Here is a 20,421-nt window from a genome sequence, read left to right as displayed (position 1 = left end):
AAACTCGAGTAATTGGCAAGTACAATAATGTTTTCCCACAACTTGAACTTGAATCCAAACTTGGTCTAACATTGCAATTATTTTATCGGAATAAAATAATAAGGATGTATTTGTTGAAATTGTGGTCAACGGGGTGTTATGTGTGTGTTGTTATCAAATATGAACATCATTTTTCCGAACAATTCTACATGTGTGTTTATTCTTATATAAAATTCATTAGTAGCGGTGATTATACATATCTGAGTTTTCGAGAAGAAATTAGAAAACCCCAGCAAGATGGCTGCTAGATATTTTCGGCTATTTTTGGTTGGCTAGTCTGTCGGTATATTGCGACTGTCCTCAAATGAAGGCGTCAAATAAGGCCTATGTACTTGGGATTAGAAGTATTAAGCATAATAAATACGTCACAAAAATAATAGGAAAGGTGACCACTAACCACGAATTCATAGTATCTGCTGCATACATATCTACATTCGCGTAAAATACAGAAGCCTATCGTCATCATTCAAAAAACTGGTCCTAATTCAGCGAACCAAGCCATAGTCCTGAGGTGTTTGTGTTGCATTTTGCAGTAAACTAGTTCTACAATCTTATAATGATGATGTGTCCAATTATCAAGTATCAAATTCAGAAAATCTGAATGCTCCCTTGATGAACTATTTTTTTCTTGAATTGCAAATATTATTTTATGTTACACCGTGCTTCCTTCTTCCATTAATTATAATATATGAGGACTGGGAAAAATGCATAAAAATAAGTCAAGTGGAAACACGAAGAAATGTTATAATATGATAAATAATACATGCATATGATATAAATACGTGCATATTGTGGATACTTGCCATACATACATTTAAGCCTTCTAATAGAATTCCACGCTCTTATGCAAATCATTATATTACATGTTAGGTGTACGTGCAGACTCATCATGAAGCTTTCGATATTTATTCTTTGAAAACTCAATTACAACAAATGTGGCAATGCGACTTAATATCTCGACACTGCCAGCAGTATCATAAGTATTTAGCATATTATCATCACTATCAAATAATAACACAAAATTCTCAAATAGCAAAATTTGGTTAATGAGCCCTCTAGATCTGATGTTTCAATTTAGAATCTCCTACATCAGCGCAAATGAATCGATCTGAAAATGAAATAGCAATGTCAGCATGTTCAGCATTAGATAGTCATCAAATGGGTGTTACCTAATTGGTCTTGTTCGGATTCGTGGTTGAAGCAGGTGGCGAGCTCCTCTTCAACGCACCAACAGTTCCGGAAGTCATAGTACAGAAGCGTACCATTATGACCTGCCTGACACTCCCTAAATATTTTAAATTATGTAGAACTATACCTTAAACTTGAGACATTCAAAATAAGTAATATTAACCTGATGAGAGGTTCAACCCGACCTGACGCCGCATATACGCAACTGTAATATATGTTGCAGTCAAAAGTGTGAGGAACATCCCCTAGAAAGTCAAAATTTATACTTTGCATTACTTTATTATCTGCACTACTTCCAAAATGAGCGTCTCTGAAATCTTGTGACACCGATGCCAAAATCAAGAAACAATAAATACATGGGTTCGCGGCATTGTCTAGAACAGAACGCTTCTTACCAATCATTGGCGTCGCTCCATTATTTGTGTAGCAGGCAATATTCTTGAAGCCTGTAGAATCATTAAACAATAAGGATTTTATGTAGAATATATAAAGCTCCTTCAAATATTCATCAGCAAAAATTCTGGAGTAATCTCGTTACATACCAAATTCTTGATCAGGGATCGATTTGGCGTATCCTGAACTCACAAGAACAAAAAGAACAATGGACAAAGTTCCAAAACTAATAATGAGCCTCATTATTGCACTGGACCAGTTGCCCTGTGGATGTTGTAACGAGTGGCAGGTTTGTAATTCTGAAAGGCGAAAGTGCGATGCGAGCACGGTCACACTACAGAACATTCGCGTGAATGGCGATTAATTGTTTGTGGAATGTATTGATTTGATGGTTCGTTCTAATCTGTAGATTCGGGTAATGGCTTCCTTCAGATAGATTAAAACTAATATTATCAAGTACGCTTGTTTATCTCAATTGCCTATGTTATTTGCAACCAATGGAGGGATACTGTGTACGTCAGGAAGGCATGAATTTGCATGCCCTGTTCAAACAATGTCAGATAATCATTAAACAGATGTGACTGATTGTACAGTAAAAAGTTTTCAGTGAATTTGAATGGAAATTAACTTGAATGAATCAAGTTTAAACTATTCGATACAGCTTTATCTTGGAAATTCAAAGTCAAGAGCATATGGATGCATTAATTCGGAAATGACATTTTCTCTGGAACTAGAAATGCATAAACTTGTTTTTTCTTCAGACTCATACCATAAAAGCCAATCTATCCCTCTATATTTATGGATTAGTCTACTAATTTATTACATACTTTACAGGTTTACAAATATAAATTAGCAATTAATTTTGCGTTTGTTGAAACTTACTGAAGGAGCAAATTCTAATAAATAAATACAAATTAAATTATGCGATTCTATTGAAATGATTACAATTTCATAATTGGTATTACAACAGACTTTTATAATTACTATTACTGTCTATGATTGACGCAATTAGTTGCATTTAAAGTAAATGAGAAGTCTTATGCATATGCTCGTATTTATTTTGTTAAATTCATTGCGCAACGCTATCCATGCGACGCTACGCGATCTTATGCAAAGTACAAACTGCGAATTCGGTGCAACGTGGGAAACTTGTAGCAAAACAAGTCGACTCGGTTTTACTCCGTGTTTGGTTGGACAGACTTCCGAAAATTGTCTCTAATCTAATTTGCAATTAATCTAATTTTAAATTCCTGTTCGAAAATCTGTATAGTTGTTTTGTTTAAGTGGAATGTAAGCAAGTGTTGCATGTGTTTAGGCTCCTTTTAAAACAAAATAGAATAATGAACAGATAAAAAACAGCTGGGATAATCTGCATAAATTTGCAAGATTTTAATGGTCCAATTTTTCAAAAAATTTATGTACAATTTGTAAATTCTGAAAATCTTCATTCGATAATGTCGTCGAAGTTGAGAAGTGTTTTATGCTTCTGCATATTGCTAGTTTCCCCTGTTATTCATGGCCGGAAGCACCACCTAAAACTTGAGGTATAGTTAAATTGCAATTTTCAAACTTTGTTTGCTATCGACAAGAAATAATATTAAATATCATTTTACTGTGAAGAATGATGAACGAAGACTGATTCATATCACGACGTTTGGGTTTCTCAAAGGAGGATCACTGGAAGTAAATTTGAGACAATTTTCCATAAAACCGGTCATCATGAAAGAATACCCTGTAAAATACTATTATTTATTATTAATACGCTGTTATTGCTGTGTAGATTAGGAGGAACTAATAACAAGAACTGAATTAATGACAATTTTTTCTATAATAGATTGGATTCACGGTGGACAGAACGCTGAATAATGGAATAAATCCATACTCTCAAAATATGGACTCCACTTGTTCTGATTTTGATACTTCGAACGAATCTGTAGCCAATATTCGATTTCAAATGGATCTTAAGGGAAATGCGACTAAAGTTGTCTGTAGTTCGGAACTGCAGTCCCATGTAAAAGTGTGCAAGACTAGTGCATGCGTTCCTAAAAGACCTGCTGTAATTCGTGCCGAGATGGAAATACCAAATGTGATGACCCAAAAACAAAAAAGGAGCGTCAACGATGATAATGCCAATGTTCCAAGTACTGAAGTACAATCAGCCTCGGCTGCTCCAGCCGTGGCATCATCTTCGTCATCCCCAAAAGTACAAAACGGTCAAGACTCGCAATCGAGTTCACAAGCAAAAGATGCTGACATTCCTGAAACAGGAGCCGGTATTTTGACCGAGGGGCAAGGAAACAGTTGTAATAACCGTCGTTTACCATTGAACGTTACCATAATGCCGGACGGGACTTTATCATATTCTTTCAATGTAAACTGACATGGATATTTTGAATGAATTATGTAATATCGGTAATGGAAAATGAGCTAGATTAATTATGCCACTGTTATTTGTTCTAGTTTGTTGTGTACATTGCTGCTGAGGACTGTGAAGGACTTTATAGTTTGTACTTTCACAACTGCGCCCCCGATGATCGTGATAGTCGAGTTACTTTGGACATGAAAATAATAGAGTCGAACCAGGATGATTCATTGCTGGGACAAAATTATCTATCTGCCGGAGAAACCCCGTTACCTGCATTGTATGTTTACCTAATGCTAGGCATATTATGTTCTTTTCGTGGTGGGGAAAACTTTTCAGGCGTTTTATGTGATTCTATTGTTAATTTATATATACAGATATCTCATGATGTCGATATTATTTTTCATTGCCGGATGCTTCTGGGTTTTAATTTTGAGGAAAAGCAGGTATTTTTAAGATTAGTTCAGAAAGTTTATATATTATAATTTTTAATGAGTTAATTCCATAATTTGTATTTGAATTACAGTCGGGAAGTCGGTGTAACCGTGTACAAATTGCATTATTTGATGGGATCTTTGGTTTTTGTTAAGAGTTTATCTTTACTGTTTCATTCCATAAATTACCATTATATCCAAAATAATGGATTTCACGCTGAAGGATGGGCTGTACTTTACTATATTACGCATCTGTACGTGAGACATTTTTCCAAATTTTTTTACAACAATATCTAATTCTTTGAGCGCCTAATAATAATGGAACATTTTGTTTAGGTTGAAAGGTAAGTATATCAATAATTGTGGGTAGTAATTACAATTGTAATACGGAAGAAGTTATAACATGGACAAAAGCATGCTGATGCTGATCTATTATGACAACTGAGTGGGAGTGATACTAATTACGAAAAACGTTGCTCAGGGGCCTTGTTGTTCCTAACAATATTACTGATTGGAACCGGCTACGCGTTTGTAAAGCATTTGCTCTCAGACAAAGAGAAGAAGGTTTTCATGATTGTCATACCTCTTCAGGCAAGTTTTCCTCTCACTCAGTATTCATTTTTATTGTTAAATCCTAAATAATATTTTTCATACTTCAGGTATTAGCAAACGTCGCCCAAATTATCATTGAGGAATCCGAAGAGGGCGAAGTTGTCCACACCACTTGGAAAGTCATCTTTATATCCGTGGATTTATTGTGTTGTGGTGCTATATTATTCCCGGTCGTGTGGTAAATTAAGTTGTCTAATATTATGCAATACTCGACCTATTTATAATACTATAGATAGCATAATGTCAACTTTGTTTAAAGGTCAATTCGTCATTTACAAGAAGCATCCCAAACGGATGGCAAAGCTCAAGCGAGCTTAAAAAAGCTGAAATTGTTTCGTCATTTTTACATAATGATTGTCGCGTATATATACTTTACTAGAATCATTGTTCAGATGTTGTTGCGGGTGAGTATACCTACTATTTAATTATTTGTACTTGGGATTTTAAATTAATTTTAATATATTCTAAAAACTTTCAATGTTTTATTCATTCCTAGATAACTGTCCCGTTTCAATATGAATGGGTGGATGACATGTTTCTAGAAATGACAACGTTCATTTTCTTTGTAATTACGGGCTACAAGTTTAGACCAACCAGGTATGAATGAATAATCCTTGAATAATCCTAATAATAATGAATAATCCTATGAATGAACCAGGAATAATCCTTACTTGGAGCTGGTAGATTCAGACGATGATTGCGAAATGGATACAGCGTATGCTACTGCTAAATCTCGTAATAATAATACTAATGCTGTTCTAAAAATAATAATTACATTTTTAGGTTGACGGAATCAGGTTTAACTGCTGGTTTGAGTAAGCGAGGTTTCAAACCGAAAAAGAAAACGTTAAAGGAAATTGTGCTATTCGACCCAAACGAAGATGGCAGTGATGATGACGATGAAGAAGTTTTGTTAGAAAAACGGGAAGCGAGCCATGATTTTGACTGAAGAATTTTTTTCCTGCAAAAATTAACGCACTATAGATTAATGAACTTCTAAATCGTATATGTACCTATAGTATACTAACATTTTTTAAGTTTATTTAATTTTCGGTAAAATATTTATTCAATTAATGATTTGTTTCGTCAACAGTAGTTAGAAAACAAGGTAATCAGATATTTGATCTAAAAATAAATAGAATAGAATTGCGTGCATATAAAAATGTACTCATCACTATTTAGTCTGTACCTGATGTAAGTTATTTTGGCTCTCAATTTATATGCATATCCTTGTCCGGTAATTTTTTATAGTAAAAATAAATAAAAATATGCCTGTTGACAAACAGTAAAAAAAAGTAATGGGAAGCCCCACTTTTTGTCCTCAAGTTTCTTATAGGCTCTGACCCCAGAACTTTTCGCATGATTGATTAGTTCTAGTATATGTATTATGCATTGGGAGTACATTACGATACACATGTGCATATATATGCATGGAAATGACTGGAAACTACTTAATTTGCTCTTCAAATCCATACTTCCGGTACAAGATGCTCATCGTCGTTCCAGAAATTCCTAATCAGGACGCATGTATAAAAGCTGGAATAAATCTCTGATTTTACTACAATTGGGCAAAGGTGATCACTGAGACATTTATCAAACTCGAAATTTGGAATGAACTTGGCAATATCATTGGTAAGCTATTTCTTTGTGAGAATACTTTCTTCGTGACTGTTTTAAATACAATTTTACATGGAATTAAAGGGAATCCTAATCTGTGCCAGCCTCATAGTAGCATGTAATGCAAATTATGGAGGTGGTGGAGGTAAGATAATTTTTACGGTTTAAAAATATAACACGACAAGTAAATTTATTTCCATGCAGGAGGATTTGGTGGGAAAGAAGGGGGTGGAGGAGGATATGCCGGTGGTGGTGGTGGAAAGGAAGGGGGATTTCACGGAGGCGGCGGACACGGGGGTGGTTTTGGTGGTGGTGGCGGAGGTGGTACGTTATCATAAAAGTGATGTCATCAATTTTGTAGAAACATGTTTTTAAAAATTCTTACCCATTTAGGTTGGGGTGGCGGTGGAGGTGGTGGTGGTACGTTTTTAGTTTTTAGCATCCAGAATCATTTGATAGGTTTTATATTTTTAAAAAATGATTCATGTCTCAGGCGGATATGGAGGCAAAGAGATTGGTTACGGAGGTGGGGGTAAGTGAAATTGCAGAACGACATTTATGCTAATTTATTAGAAATACTTTATCTCTCAGGGGGGTTCAAAGGGGGTGGAATCAAGGGTGGTGGATACAGTGGAGGTGGTGGCAAAGGCTGGGGATGTAAGATTCTAGATTAACAAATAATTCAAATTTTGTATGTAAAATAACTACAAATCTAAATTTCGTTATTTGAAATTATTTTTAGGGGGCGGCTGGGGATGGTAAATTTTGAAATCGATTTCATAAATAAAAAAACAACTAGGACTTCAGCCTTCATATATATTATATTTATATTACGGAACGGGAAACGTCCAGAATCATTGGACGAAATGTTTTACTATTTTATTTTCGAATTTGCTCATTTCTTGTATTGAACACTAATCTTTTAAACAGATTTTAATAATAATTTAAATTTTTCAACGAAATAAATTTACCATGCATTCTCTGAACAGAGACAAAAATCAATAATCGGAAGTCAATTCATTCATTTGATATTTGCCAAACGCATACATAAATATTTGCAAATGTGCACGCCCAACGAGAAGTTATTCAAACGGTTTGTTGAGACAGTTGCTTGTCTCGATCAACGAGTCTCTACACATAAAAAAAATAATAACTTTGACATTTTTGTTTTAAAATATAAGTCGGCGACAGAGATGCTGCAGCCAAAGTGAAACTTCTTTGTCTGAATATTGCACATCATGCAATATTCTTTCTTTCAGGGACTAAAACATTCTGCTCACCTTCATGCAATCAATTTTGCACCCCTTTTCGTCCATCATCATCATCATCATCCTCTCTTTCGTCTTTCTTTATCCTCATATTTCTCTATCTACGTAAAACCGTCGTGGCAATAAGAATTCATTGGACTACAACAACAACTTACTTTACTACGTATGTATGTACATATGTATGCGTACTATCTCACATTAACAATGCACCTCTGAACCTCACTCGTTTTTACCTTCCAAGTTGTATTATGTACGAGTGAATAGTATTTTTATTTGTACAGTAAAGTTCGTCTACAGTTATGTAGTTTTCGTAAAAATGTGCGGTCGCAATGTATGTACCTGTCTGAGAATGGATTTCGTAACGTGATTGAGTTTCATAACTATTTTTAATAACCGACAGGAAGTGAAAAGGGTGATTCGTAGGTGTATCGATCTATTCGCAACTCACCCGAATTTGGCAATTAAAGTGTACGACAATTCGGAACAGAGACTATAAAACTTGTCATAAAAAGCTGTGTTGCTGGTGCTAATAATATAACATATTAAGTAAACCGAGATATCAAGCTAACGTTTTCGATGGACGGAAATATCCTGTAACACACTCGGAAGGTAAATAAGTAATAAAAGGAAGAATTGGTTATAAGATAAACATGCAATTGGTTTAGCAAAGATAATTATTGATTAGTTTTTGTGACCTTACTTAATTTGCACCCTTTGAATTATTCGAATTGAGTGGGTACAAATATTATGTAGTAATATCCACGATAACATTTTACCATCCATCGGTACATCGTACACTAATAGTTTTGTTCAGTCATCTACATACACAGATAATCAATTTTTATTTTTATACAGTGTACTGTATGCATGTTGGGCAGTATTTGTATATATATTGTGATATCCTTTTAATAGGGTTACGTACATAAATTAGGAAATCTCCTCTTACTGAGAACTTGTTTTGTATGAAATCTATTAGGTAAATAATTTTTCGACAGATCTCAAATTACCAATGTTCATTTGGACATTGAAAGAGTCAGCCATAGAATTAGAGATATAATTAGATATAAGAGTCAACTACGAGTTACATAATTATCATTTCTTCAAATTGAAAAAAATTAAAAAAAAGTGAATCGGTTTTAATGACCCTCCCATCAATATTATCCGTGCATACTTAAATCCAACATGCTGAATGTCATATAAGCATGTGCATACACTTGAATATTCATAACGAGTTCTAATGTTAGGATATCAGCAAATATTGTATTGTAATATTCAATGCCCTTCCACATTATAAATATAATTCCTCTATTGCAAATATTTTTTGTTTTACAGACTCGATTAGCAATATACAAACTTGATAGTTCTGAGTCGGAATTTTGGCTCAGTGGACCGTCGTCAGCCTACTTTCTTCTCACTTACATTATTATCTTATTACGATGGGATGCCTGTAAGCAGCAACCTGTAACTTGTCCTCTTGCAATCCTGCAACTTCTGCTATATGCGAATACGAATAATTGCAAGACAACAACATCGTCCACCCAAAGTGAGAATAAGCGATGCAAAAACACCAACCTCATTCCAAGTGATTGGGTTGTGGAATGTCATACTGCAACTGCAAAAAGGTGTAATATGCTTAATATTGGTTAAATAGTGGACACCACAAAACAATCCTTTTCTAATATCTTCCTAAGTGTGGTGCAACATTTCAGATTTAAGCTCTTTACGATAAGCCTTCTCTTGATTAGGCGTGTGTTCTCACCAAATAAAGATCTCATCTTGTGGTAAAATTTAATACCATGTCCCTGTCGTAATATTGTCACAAGCGTGCAGCAGGAATGGAAATTTTTTGATCCAAAAATAAAATTTTCCCTTGAATGACGTATACGAAAATTGACCCATCTATCTCATTTATTAATAAGAAAACACTGCAGCTGGATTGTACCTACAGCCACATGAATTGTATTTGTATAGAAAACTGCAGCTGAATACTCCTTGCCTAACTACACATTGTGGAGATAACATAGCAAATATATATTTAATACTCGAATTTTTCTCATTCGTTTCGTGCTTGTTAAGTGAGACGAAGATCCGCTTTTGTTTTTACAATAATTTTCATGGACTGTGCTTTCCGTTCATGAGTTGTACGTAGTGAGAGTTTGTGGTGTATAAAACTATTTTTTGGTCCGAGACGGACTGAAACAAATTGATGGATGGATACCGAAGATGCTGACTCTGGAGGATATTCTCCAACAAATTTTGATCAAGGACCTGTGGTAAGTGGATTTTTTTGCGTACTTTGCCCAATTTTTTAAGAATCCCACGAACGCATACCACTCTGCACTGATCTGCTCAAAATCGTTTTAATTTTAACGTTACTTTTCCAAAGTTTATACATAAAGTCCAAAAACATTAATCGTGGTTGACCCTTCTCAGGATTAAGAATTAATCGTAATATTGATTGATTGACCTATTCCTTGTCTTGGAACGTTTTCCTTTTTCCCTGGAATTGCGTTTGGCCATGAAATCAAGGTCTTGATTCTTGCAAAGGCGAAACAATGAGTCCAGTGTTAATTTTCTCGCCAGATCTAAATTTAACTCTCTGGAATAATCAAGTTGGTTGTTGACGGGTTGAATTGTCTTGTCTCAGACGACCATGACCATGTTATTATGTGTTTATGCCATATGTATGGAAAAATGTCTGTTCCTTGTGTTTTCTTGAGTTTGGGTTAGGAAATCATGAAACGATTTATTTAAATATATGCAGTTCAACTCCTATGAAAGTAGATCTAATATAATAAATATACAACCATCATTCTATTTCCAGACAAAGACCCATTTTGTTTAATATGCTAATGCCAAATGAGGCTCACTGGATTTTCGGACCAGTTTAGTCCTTTCTTGGCAATGTACAAAGTCTACGATGTGGTGATTCATTATTTATTATCCAAGCCTTTTCTAATTTTAAAGTTTAAAAATATTACACCAATAATAAAACATTATTGATCATAAACTCGTACATATTGTTCTTGATTCCTTTGTGAATGACTAAAGATGAGTTGATCGATTTCAACGTTCGTTTTGAAACTTCAGGCAAACAGAGCCACGTTCTTGGACTAAAAAACTCATGCCTAAAAACATTGAGCTATTACATAAACCGCAATGCAATGAACAAACCAATCACACCAATATAAATAAATACGAAAGCTTGAGAGTAATCGCATTTTAGACCTTGACATTTACGAGAATGGTAACTATTATATTAATTTGCCATGTATATATGAATAGGTTGTGTGGCCTGGACACAAAAAATTATCTGTAAAATAAATACCAAAGAGTCGTAAAACACTGCGCATTCCGAATATCAATTATTCCCATTGTGTGCATATGGACACATGTACAAACTCCTAAAAACATGGTTTAATGAATTAGGCTAAACACATAATTGAACGACTCTACATAAAAATGTACGCATGAAAAATGAATCCTTTGAGGTCAAAGATCACAGTCATGGCCGTCCAATTACATTTCAAGGTGCTCAAATACACTTGTAAAATTTTCGAATATTTTGTTCCTGTCTGAATAATTTGCGTAGAAATAGAAACTATTTATTTAGTGATTCGCATGTATCTATGAAGTCAATACATATCTGTATGTACACATACTAACCGTAAGCAATTTCCTACAATAGCAATCCATATTTTGGCTACACGGGTTTATTCCTTGTCGTATATACACATAATATGATAGTTATTGCCAGTTCCACGATCTCAAATATCATTTTGTTATGCAAATTTTAATGCTTCCAAATGATATAGAAAGATGACGACAAAACATTTCACATATTTAGCTTGCTGGATAGCTAACTGTTGTGCCTTATTATTTAGTTGTTAGTACTATCGCAAAATATGGGTAGTTGGGATATTTAAATACACCACAATCATCTCATCCTCTATTTGAACTAAAGTTAAATGATATCCATTATCTTATGCCTACTCGTGTTTATATATTTGCTCGTCCCATTCCCATTCAGTTTTTGTGTGAGCATAACGCTATGCTGGGCAATGATTTTGTCTGCAACACACTCGAGCATCAGTCATTTATGGTGTCGATTTATGGTAAATACACCATTCTAGAGCAATAAGTAGACCAAGCTTGCATATTTTTATTAGTATAATACGTCTCTGGAAAAAACGATATATAAATTATAACACCAAATCATGAGTTACAAAAGTTAGATTGCATGTCACATTGTGCATATTTCAGTTACTCATTGTGTAAACATAACCAACAACAATACAGTCTTGTTTCAGAAGTTTCACTCATGGAATAAGATATATTGTGGTATAGGTTTCACTCTTGTGTCTTAAGCAATGTTTAGTTACAATAATAATTACGTATACTCACAACAATACAGTTGACTACTGAGTATTGCGATTTTGATAACTCAAAATGGGCCGACTGTCACCGACTTTATATCAATCAGCCAAGTCACGGAGGATAATTCTCAGATCCAGACAAAATTAATTTTAGTCTGTTAATTTTCATCTCTTCATAATTATAGACAATCTCTAATTGAAAGTTGACGTGCAGCGTGTGAAAAATTGTCATTATTAACCGAAATTGAAAAGTACATTATTCTGCAAGATCAATGTCAAGTGAAGACGAATCATGCTTGGATGATTATGCAATGGCATTATCAGTTCTTCATTTTAAACTTTGACTTTCTGTCATAATTGCCGATCAACCTTTAACCTAATAACTGGGTAAATACCCTCGCAGTCGTGGTCAGTGTGTGCGCAAATGTTCTTGTGATAACGTGAATCATTCAGTGAAAATCCAAGTCTGGATAAAGGATTGCGATTACTAATAAAGAGTGAAGAGTTTGGCCAAACAAGTGTCAAGTGTCATGTATTATTAGTTCTTGTAAGAATTTCGTAGCGTCGTAAATTCCTCAAGACTGTGTTTTTTTTTGTCCTGGAATAATTTGTGACAACGACTACGACAGTGTTGAAGAACATATATTATTGACAGGATAGTCCTCAGTTCATCAGACTAACTGCATATTCGAGACTGGGGTTTTACGTGGATGAAATAGAAAATAGTTTCCGAGAGTTGCGTAGTTTTAGCTTTGCATTACATTTCCACTGAACTAGGAGCATGGGTATAAGCAAGTTAAACGATACTCGTTAAAAGTCAAGAAAAGTGCTGAGCTGTTGTGACGCTCGTGATCTCATCATAGCTCATTCGTTATTAGATCACACTTCATCTGCATAATAATATTACTCATATCATTGTCTCACAAATATGCTTCTCTCCTACACCACTCAAAACATCTTGCTGGTGAACAAAGAGCTAATTAACACTGCAAATAGCGATAGTAATAACAAGAAGGAGCTGTATAACCCCGTCGGCAATGGCATTATTTCGCATAACAAAGATACGGCGACAACAAGGAACCGTAAAAATAGTGGTTGCGTTCTCCTTACGCTGGGCAAATGGTTCGCTCCGCAGTGTCTCCCGTCAAAGGAGGAGGGCAATAAAGGTGCCGACATGTCCAGATCTAAATTCTGGGTTAGAAAGGTAACCCCCCGCCCCCATCTTCAACTATTGAGAAATAGACAATTGCAGAGATTTTTTCAAAATAAGAATATCTTGGTAATTTCGATTCATAATATGCAAGTTACTCATCAGCTTGTTTGTGTTTCATTTGTTACAGGAGAATTGCAGACTGTGGGGAGAAGAAAAGGAGGAGAATGCAGTGTTTGGCGTGTTCCTCAAGAAAGTAAGATATCAAAGGCCATCAGCAATAGGTTTGTGAATATTTCTTGTTAATCTTATGGGTATTTCAAGAACCCACATACAATAAACTGCATACAATTTCATCAATCAATTTCAGTGCAAATAGTCCAAGCCAGCGGAAATCATAATCTTTCGGTTAGCTCCTCAACTTCCGGGGGTCGTCGAAGCATTGGCAGCAACGACGATGACTTGCACGAAGAAATAGCTCATCTCATGTGGGAAACAGTGAAGGTCAAAGTGCTGAAAGCTGGATCACTGGAGAAAGTTGTCGAAGCCATTTCAAATGAGGATAGTGATGTTCAGGTGAGATTTGGATTCGCACATATGTTTGAAAAAGGGTGAATTGTGAGTTAATTTTTTTTGAAAAATTTGTAGGCTACTCACCTTAGCGTGTTTCTCGCCACATATAGAGCGTTTGCAACGGCTCCCGAAGTTATGAAGGAAATCATTAAAATATACAAGCGAGCAAATTCAGAGATTTTGAGAAAGTAAGCACCTCATAATAATTGACATTCTCTAGGGACATTACGTTATTTATAACTTTGCATAAATTGTCACTCTTATTTTTAGAGCCATGTTGGATTCTATCCATGTGTGGCTGGACACTTATTCTGAAGATTTTGACCCTGGGTAATTACTGAAAGCAAAATAATTTTATGTTTATAGTAGTAATAACCTACATAAATATTTCAGGTCGGAGGGTTTCATTTGTTTGCAAAAGCTTGTTCTTCCATTCACTCACGAGGAAAACCTAAAATCATTGAGTCTAAAGGTTCAGTACAAGCTAAGAACAAGAAGAAAAATGAGGAAATCAGCATCCGTTCATTCCTTAAGAACCCAAATTCCACTTCAAATTAAGATGTACTCACTACTGTCCATTCCAGAATCTCACTTTGCTCAACAACTCACTTATATTGATAAGGTATGTACCAACAGATCACTGCAACAGTCGGCTGAAATTTGTCAATTGGTGGAGGGAGATGATTTGAGATAAATAGATAATATTGAAATTGAAATTTTAGGAACTTTTTCTAAATCTTCGTGTGTGGGAGTGTCTTGGAGGTTTGTGGAAACGTCGATGTGGTTGCCCAACCGTCCACGCGACGGTGGAACAATTCAACGCTTTATCGGGTCGAGTCGTAGGTTCGTAGATTATTATTACATCGGAATACAACGTCACAATAGTTTAATTGATCAGATAGCATAATAATTAATTATACAATTGTTCTTTACAACTTTTCTCACTTTCCCGTTTTTGTGTTGCAGCCACAATTTTACTCGACCCTACAGCTACAACTCAACTACGAGCAAAATATTTGGATAAGTGGATCCGGGTTGCACAGGTAGATAAAAATATTTATTTTGAGATACATTAATTCGCCATCCTGAAAACAAAACCTTGGATCATTTGACAGGAGCTTCGTTTGCTGAAAAACTTTTCTTCACTTAAAGCCATGTGAGTAGTTTTTAACAGTTTTTGTATTTCAATAATAAAAAACTACATACATACATACAATACAATACATGTTTATATTTATAGAATATCAGGACTTGAATGCAATCAAGTGTGGAGATTGCAAAAAGTCTGGAGCTTGATTTCCAAGGACAGAATCTCAATTTTCTCCCAGCTATCGCAAATTTTCTCTGAGGATAACAACCGTAGTGCCCAAAGGACGCTGTTGGAGGCGGAAGGAACTGCAAAATTCCCAACCCCAACAAAAAATCCAAAAGATAGGAAATTCTTTGCTCGTGTTCTTCGTGGCCAAGGGACTGCTGGTCGAGGGGTTGCTTCAACTGAAATTGACAGCCCAAATGGAACAGTCCCATATCTCGGTACTTTTCTGACTGATTTGACCTTTATCGACTCTGCCATTTCCGACAAAGTTCACGGAGATCTGATTAATTTTGAGAAAAGGAGGAAAGAGTTTGAAATTCTTGCCCAGGTTTGTTGTTTTTGTTATGAATCGTTTCGAAAAAGCGTATGCATAGTTTGCCCACATTATACATAACCTCATGCACTGTGTCTATTTCTTAATTACAGCTCAAATTACTTCAGGGTTCTGCAAAAGGTTACAGGTTGGAGGAAGACCCGGTAAAAATACAATGATGTTATCAATTCAATGTGCAATTCATTCAGTGGATTTTACTTATTTTCGCATGTCTTTTTTATTGCAGTATTTTTCCACGTGGTTTAACTCTTTAGTTGTCCTCGATGATAAAGTATCATATGAACTTTCTCTCGGAATTCAGCCCGAGAAAAATCCACCCCCAACAAATGGACACCGAAAAACGGATTCCTTTACGTCTCATTCGTCCTCAGAAAATATAGAGTCGTCGTCTGCTCTTCAAAGAAAGGTGGACACAACTTTATAAAAACACGCCAATTTGAATTGAATTATAAATATTGAGTAAAAATTCCTTTCAGGGCTCAATTCCGAGCTCCAATGAGAGTTCGATATTGTATGGAACCACAGCCAACGGGAGCACAGGAAGTGGAATAATTTCACCCAGCCCAGACACATCATCATCATCGCTTGTGGTGAAAGTGTCCACCCCTGTGAAAGGAGATGTCATGTACAAATCCATCATGATTGGAAACTCTGACCACACACCCAAAGTCATTGCATTGGCATTAGAGAAATTAGGACTGGAAGAAGAGGACCCAAAAAATTTCAACTTGGTTCAAATTTTGCCTATGAAGGAGCTTAAATTTCCGCCAAACGCCAATATTTTTTACGGTACACATCAAAAAAGATAATCCCTCGATAATTCCCTATTGCATATGTATTTAAATGTCCAAGTGCATATATTGATTGACTGTTTTACTTCTACAGCGGTGGACACGTCGGCTAGGTCGACTGGAGGAGATATCCGTCTAGAAGTTCGACCTAACAAATTTACTCTGAATCACAACAATAATAACAACAACAATCTAACAAATGCTTATGGAAAGTCAAGTGTTTCTAGAGCACATCAACAACCGAGATCTACATAAAATTCCAAACTCGACTGAAACATTTTTGTTTACTATGATAAGAAAGAGTACTAATGGGACCTTATGCAGCCTTCCCTCCTTATATTTCGTATTTTTATGATAGTTGACTAGATGTAGTGATATATCTTGAAAGTAATATATTAAAAGATGGGCGTGATTTGACGTGAGCCTGTGATATCTCAACTTAGTAGCGAAGGTGCAGACACAACTGAATTGATATTGATTTGATATGTTTTAAATATTTTTTTAGCAAAAATACACAATCAAACATCGACAAAATCATTTTAGATGTATTACCATTTTATAAATAAAAAAACTACTTTTAAAGCTACAAATTTTACACATTACAAAATGTTTACTCAAACTTTCATACACATTATTTTCAATCTTCAAAAAACTACAATCTTCTTGCTTTTCTTGCTCGTGGTGGGTGCCAAGAAATTGGCGTAGTATCAGCAATTGCAACAATTTTCATTCCGCCCATTTGCAATCCTTTAACTGCACTCATACGACCAGGTCCTAATCCTTGAATAGCAATTTTTATAGCAGCAACTCCCTGTTCTTTCGCCAACTGGAAGCAATTAATTAACATCTGGCCAATCAATCAAATATGAAATTACACCATTACTAAATACTTACATTTGCCAGAGCAAGCGCTGTTGTTTGTGCCGCAATGTTTGTTCCTTTTCTTGTATTTTTAAATCCTTCTTGACCGCACGATCGATACGCTATTTTATTTCCCACCGTGTCGGTCAAATGCAAAATAGTATTGTTTTTGGAAACTTTTATATGACAAATTGGGATGTCTGCAAATTTTATCCCATGGAATAACTGATTAGGCGTATCCTCGTCAGGAAAGAGTGTTTCTTTTCTAACAAAACATGATACTCCAATTTACAACATATTGCCAACAAAAACTCTTGCAGTTTGTACTCACGGTGCACTCATGATATCAATGTCCAATGATTTTTCCCCCTGAGTTCCCGTATCCCTCAAGGGCATCGAGTCGATTAGGGCCCTCCGATCATTCGCCTTCCATCGTTGCTGCTGAATTGATAAGGTCCCATGAAAACCAGGGGACGAATTCGTGCCCGGCAATGTCAACTTGATACCACCCCGGAAACAACGAAAACAAGCAGGCAACAGGCTCATTTGTGCACCTACAAATTGCATTCAAATTATTACAATACAATGTACTATTGGTATGTAGGTTGGTAGTTTAGTTAAAAACAAATACCAATTGAAAATTCTTCTACAAAATAACGCTCGTTCTCGAAGCTTTGTTAGCCTCTTGGAATCTCAGGAACATTAAGCTATCATTTATCAATATCAACCTTTAAGAAATATTTTTCTTAAATTTTCCATTGAATTACGAATTGTACGGTATTATTTTTATGTTTTAGCTTATTTGAGCATTTAGCCGAATATTCTGTGGCGGTGTTGAGAACGTGACTTTGGTGTATATACGTCATCTGTATCATTTCAATGGTTTCCTTTTATCCGCACTCTGCTTGACAATGTTGTTCGTTTACCATCAATTATCATTGCTACATAATATAATAGTACATATATCTTTTATTTAACAGCACAAAAGTAGGAGTTACATTTACTGATTCATTCATATTCTCAATAAGGACGAAAGGGCTAGAGACGACACAGTCATCGTCACACTATAGTTTAGCCAGGTCAACAATTTCTTGAATAAATGTTGATCCACAATAATCCACATTGACATGACAGTAATAATCGATGACTTATTATTAGTCAAAGTGTGAAGTGAACTCAACAAATTGGAATCTACGTTCTCCAGCTAATCAATAATTCGGTAAATTGAGTGATACAGGAAAGGCAGTAGATTGTACCAATTGTACGTAAATTATTAATTAATGTTCATGTATTGAATATGAATATTTTGATTAAATAAGAGGTTTTCAAGTACTATTTAAATATACTTATTCGACAATGTCGAATCGACATATCCTCCTTAATCAACAGTAAAATCCAATATTAACAAATTCTTAAATTTCTTAAAAATGAAATAGGTGGGACAAGACAACCCATTTATCTGATCTTTGATTCTACGAAATAACATTCCACACCAGAAACTATATTGACGTAAATAGTGTAAGGGGGAGGAATTTAGAAATACAATGGAGGCGACAAAACGATTAAATGTTAAGAAGCAAACTCTAGATGGTAAGTATTAGATGACTTTAATAAGCTCGATCCTTTGTACTTAATCAATAAGAAATATTGTGCCTTCTTTTCAGACGCATACGCTGCTCCAGCAAATTTTTTGGAAATTGACGTAATTAATCCTATAACCCATGGAATTGGGAACAAACGATATACGGACTATGAAGTTAGACTAAGAGTGAGTGCTTTTACTTGTTTAAAAATTGTGTACAAAATAATGCAATAACTAATGTTGCCCCCATTTTTAGACCAACCTGCCTGTATTCCGGATCAAGGAATCCTCAGTAAGGCGACGGTAAGAAGTTACGACATTACTCTATTATTCGCCAATTATTGTATTTAGTTTCCACATAAGAATTCTTGCCGAAATAATGCAATCTCTCGCTTTAGATATTCCGACTTTGAATGGCTCAGAGGAGAATTGGAAAGGGGAGTAATTGGTAAGTTAGGTATTAAAAATATCGGTGATATGAAAAGTCGCTTGGTATATTCGAATACATAATGTCATTTTTAACCAACTAAAACAGTTGTCCCTCCACTTCCGAGCAAAGCATGGAAAAGACAATTGCCGTTTCGCCAGGACGAGGGAATCTTTGATGAAGATTTTATTGAGGTAGTTTTTATTTTGATGTATAGAGCAAATGTTACAAATATTTGAAATGAATTAAAAATTTTGATTGCAGGACAGACGCAAGGGGTTGGAAATTTTTGTAAATAAGTAAATGAGTCTCAAATTTATTATGCATATTGTAATTATATGGTCTTACGATACTCAAACTTGTTATATGTTATGTGATTTTTTTTGTAGAATTGCGGGACATCCTTTGGCTCAGAATGAAAAATGTTTGCATATGTTTCTACAAGATCCTGTTATTGATAAAAATTATGTTCCTGGTAAAATGAGAAATGTCCAATAATCAGCAATTTTGACAAATGAATTATTATGAGTTGTACTTTATAATTTGATTCATGTTTAAAATTCATGGTCTGAACTTTATGGAGTTGTTAAATAACTCTGTGCATGCTATACAATCACTGCACGTCTGTGGTATATCTTCTGATTAGGTTTATGTATGAATATATCTTATTGTGATTCTTGTAAAGGTTTTGTTGGATCATATTATTGTTCTTGCATTCTAATTTGTACCTACATACTTTCGAATGTAATTTCGAATGTATAATAATAATATTATTGTAAGTGAATGTTAATCGCATACATAGCCTGACTATAAACTTTTCAAAAGAAAATCATATAAGCTCGATGTTTTCTATTATCTTTTTAAATTAAACTTTGTCAATGTCATTTGAAAATGATAAAAAATGCTATAAATTATTATAGCTATAATATATTAGATTTCACATGACCGGTTTAATTCCTTTAATATATCTAGCTATGCATTAATTGACCAAGCAAGACAAGAATAGTAGTGAATATTTAATAACGTAAACATATAGATACATACACTTGTGCTTCAATTAGATATATACAGTACAATAAAATTGATTATGATCTGACTT

At 34.9% G+C, this 20,421-nt stretch overlaps 6 protein-coding genes across 8 annotated transcripts; 4 read left to right on the top strand and 2 right to left on the bottom strand.

Moving 5' to 3' along the window:
• Window positions 1–912: 912 nt before the first annotated feature.
• On the bottom strand, window positions 913–2,025 carry LOC110847423. The gene is made up of 5 exons (XM_022094363.2): window positions 1,770–2,025; window positions 1,623–1,673; window positions 1,391–1,472; window positions 1,209–1,324; window positions 913–1,147 (listed from the first exon to the last, which is right to left on the bottom strand). The coding sequence occupies exons 1-5, from the start codon at window positions 1,963–1,965 to the stop codon at window positions 1,095–1,097; spliced, it is 498 nt and encodes a 165-aa protein (XP_021950055.1). The 5' UTR covers window positions 1,966–2,025; the 3' UTR covers window positions 913–1,094.
• Window positions 2,026–2,780: 755 nt separating this feature from the next.
• LOC110846689 (protein GPR107) lies at window positions 2,781–6,323 on the top strand. Its single transcript, XM_022093513.2, has 13 exons — window positions 2,781–3,164; window positions 3,241–3,354; window positions 3,455–3,991; window positions 4,081–4,262; window positions 4,360–4,428; window positions 4,509–4,670; window positions 4,753–4,760; window positions 4,898–5,007; window positions 5,076–5,206; window positions 5,288–5,432; window positions 5,525–5,625; window positions 5,687–5,743; window positions 5,812–6,323. The coding sequence occupies exons 1-13, from the start codon at window positions 3,075–3,077 to the stop codon at window positions 5,975–5,977; spliced, it is 1,872 nt and encodes a 623-aa protein (XP_021949205.1). The 5' UTR covers window positions 2,781–3,074; the 3' UTR covers window positions 5,978–6,323.
• A 316-nt stretch (window positions 6,324–6,639) lies between these two features.
• On the top strand, window positions 6,640–7,407 carry LOC118434824 (ctenidin-3-like). Its single transcript, XM_035849159.1, has 7 exons — window positions 6,640–6,660; window positions 6,730–6,790; window positions 6,850–6,969; window positions 7,039–7,065; window positions 7,139–7,177; window positions 7,237–7,302; window positions 7,388–7,407. The coding sequence occupies exons 1-7, from the start codon at window positions 6,640–6,642 to the stop codon at window positions 7,405–7,407; spliced, it is 354 nt and encodes a 117-aa protein (XP_035705052.1).
• Window positions 7,408–8,189: 782 nt separating this feature from the next.
• On the top strand, window positions 8,190–17,038 carry LOC110846687 (ral guanine nucleotide dissociation stimulator). 2 transcript variants are annotated; one of them, XM_022093511.2, is made up of 15 exons: window positions 8,190–8,522; window positions 9,246–10,186; window positions 13,630–13,723; window positions 13,810–14,015; window positions 14,088–14,200; window positions 14,283–14,342; window positions 14,406–14,634; window positions 14,735–14,855; window positions 14,979–15,055; window positions 15,128–15,168; window positions 15,253–15,655; window positions 15,754–15,804; window positions 15,888–16,067; window positions 16,138–16,450; window positions 16,547–17,038. In XM_022093511.2, the coding sequence occupies exons 2-15, from the start codon at window positions 10,124–10,126 to the stop codon at window positions 16,705–16,707; spliced, it is 2,112 nt and encodes a 703-aa protein (XP_021949203.1). In that variant the 5' UTR covers window positions 8,190–8,522; window positions 9,246–10,123; the 3' UTR covers window positions 16,708–17,038. The 2 variants fall into 2 exon arrangements, with proteins under 2 accessions (XP_021949203.1, XP_021949202.1); XM_022093510.2 differs by lacking the exons at window positions 8,190–8,522; window positions 9,246–10,186 and adding an exon at window positions 11,978–13,493.
• On the bottom strand, window positions 16,978–18,128 carry LOC110846688 (28S ribosomal protein S11, mitochondrial). Its single transcript, XM_022093512.2, has 4 exons — window positions 17,945–18,128; window positions 17,645–17,867; window positions 17,347–17,578; window positions 16,978–17,278 (listed from the first exon to the last, which is right to left on the bottom strand). The coding sequence occupies exons 2-4, from the start codon at window positions 17,857–17,859 to the stop codon at window positions 17,105–17,107; spliced, it is 621 nt and encodes a 206-aa protein (XP_021949204.1). The 5' UTR covers window positions 17,860–17,867; window positions 17,945–18,128; the 3' UTR covers window positions 16,978–17,104.
• Window positions 18,129–18,245: 117 nt separating this feature from the next.
• On the top strand, window positions 18,246–20,418 carry LOC110846685 (sorting nexin-12). Of its 2 annotated transcripts, none has more exons than XM_022093509.2 (8): window positions 18,246–18,532; window positions 18,750–18,903; window positions 18,978–19,081; window positions 19,152–19,198; window positions 19,294–19,343; window positions 19,431–19,516; window positions 19,587–19,621; window positions 19,712–20,418. In XM_022093509.2, the coding sequence occupies exons 2-8, from the start codon at window positions 18,858–18,860 to the stop codon at window positions 19,818–19,820; spliced, it is 477 nt and encodes a 158-aa protein (XP_021949201.1). In that variant the 5' UTR covers window positions 18,246–18,532; window positions 18,750–18,857; the 3' UTR covers window positions 19,821–20,418. The 2 variants fall into 2 exon arrangements, with proteins under 2 accessions (XP_021949201.1, XP_021949200.1); XM_022093508.2 differs by having other exon boundaries at window positions 18,246–18,574.
• Window positions 20,419–20,421: the final 3 nt, after the last annotated feature.

Source organism: Folsomia candida, unplaced genomic scaffold (genome assembly GCF_002217175.1).
Source record: "Folsomia candida strain VU population unplaced genomic scaffold, ASM221717v1 Fcan01_Sc003, whole genome shotgun sequence".
Taxonomy (NCBI): domain Eukaryota; kingdom Metazoa; phylum Arthropoda; class Collembola; order Entomobryomorpha; family Isotomidae; genus Folsomia; species Folsomia candida.
Note: the sequence above shows the minus strand (reverse complement) of the source record. Positions and strands in the feature narration are given on the sequence as shown.

What these genes read in the sequence shown, in the direction of transcription:
- LOC110847423 (XM_022094363.2), bottom strand. Translation starts at nt 1,965, where the DNA reads ATGTTCTGTAGTGTGACCGTGCTCGCATCGCACTTTCGCCTTTCAGAA. An exon ending in GATCCCTGATCAAGAATTTG is followed by an intron (nt 1,674 to 1,769) that starts GTATGTAACGAG and finishes ATGATTCTACAG; the next exon opens with GCTTCAAGAATATTGCCTGC. An exon ending in ATCCGAACAAGACCAATTAG is followed by an intron (nt 1,148 to 1,208) that starts GTAACACCCATT and finishes TTTCATTTTCAG; the next exon opens with ATCGATTCATTTGCGCTGAT.
- LOC110846687 (XM_022093510.2), top strand. Translation starts at nt 13,218, where the DNA reads ATGCTTCTCTCCTACACCACTCAAAACATCTTGCTGGTGAACAAAGAG. An exon ending in TCTGAAGATTTTGACCCTGG is followed by an intron (nt 14,343 to 14,405) that starts GTAATTACTGAA and finishes TAAATATTTCAG; the next exon opens with GTCGGAGGGTTTCATTTGTT. An exon ending in ACAGGTTGGAGGAAGACCCG is followed by an intron (nt 15,805 to 15,887) that starts GTAAAAATACAA and finishes TTTTTATTGCAG; the next exon opens with TATTTTTCCACGTGGTTTAA.
- LOC110846685 (XM_022093509.2), top strand. Translation starts at nt 18,858, where the DNA reads ATGGAGGCGACAAAACGATTAAATGTTAAGAAGCAAACTCTAGATG. An exon ending in GAATCCTCAGTAAGGCGACG is followed by an intron (nt 19,199 to 19,293) that starts GTAAGAAGTTAC and finishes CTCTCGCTTTAG; the next exon opens with ATATTCCGACTTTGAATGGC. An exon ending in ATTGGAAAGGGGAGTAATTG is followed by an intron (nt 19,344 to 19,430) that starts GTAAGTTAGGTA and finishes CAACTAAAACAG; the next exon opens with TTGTCCCTCCACTTCCGAGC.
- LOC118434824 (XM_035849159.1), top strand. Translation starts at nt 6,640, where the DNA reads ATGAACTTGGCAATATCATTG. An exon ending in AAATTATGGAGGTGGTGGAG is followed by an intron (nt 6,791 to 6,849) that starts GTAAGATAATTT and finishes ATTTCCATGCAG; the next exon opens with GAGGATTTGGTGGGAAAGAA. An exon ending in GATTGGTTACGGAGGTGGGG is followed by an intron (nt 7,178 to 7,236) that starts GTAAGTGAAATT and finishes TTTATCTCTCAG; the next exon opens with GGGGGTTCAAAGGGGGTGGA.
- LOC110846688 (XM_022093512.2), bottom strand. Translation starts at nt 17,859, where the DNA reads ATGAGCCTGTTGCCTGCTTGTTTTCGTTGTTTCCGGGGTGGTATCAAG. An exon ending in ATTGATATCATGAGTGCACC is followed by an intron (nt 17,579 to 17,644) that starts GTGAGTACAAAC and finishes ATGTTTTGTTAG; the next exon opens with AAAAGAAACACTCTTTCCTG. An exon ending in CAGCGCTTGCTCTGGCAAAT is followed by an intron (nt 17,279 to 17,346) that starts GTAAGTATTTAG and finishes AATTGCTTCCAG; the next exon opens with TTGGCGAAAGAACAGGGAGT.
- LOC110846689 (XM_022093513.2), top strand. Translation starts at nt 3,075, where the DNA reads ATGTCGTCGAAGTTGAGAAGTGTTTTATGCTTCTGCATATTGCTAGTT. An exon ending in TTGTTCAGATGTTGTTGCGG is followed by an intron (nt 5,433 to 5,524) that starts GTGAGTATACCT and finishes ATTCATTCCTAG; the next exon opens with ATAACTGTCCCGTTTCAATA. An exon ending in GATTGCGAAATGGATACAGC is followed by an intron (nt 5,744 to 5,811) that starts GTATGCTACTGC and finishes TTACATTTTTAG; the next exon opens with GTTGACGGAATCAGGTTTAA.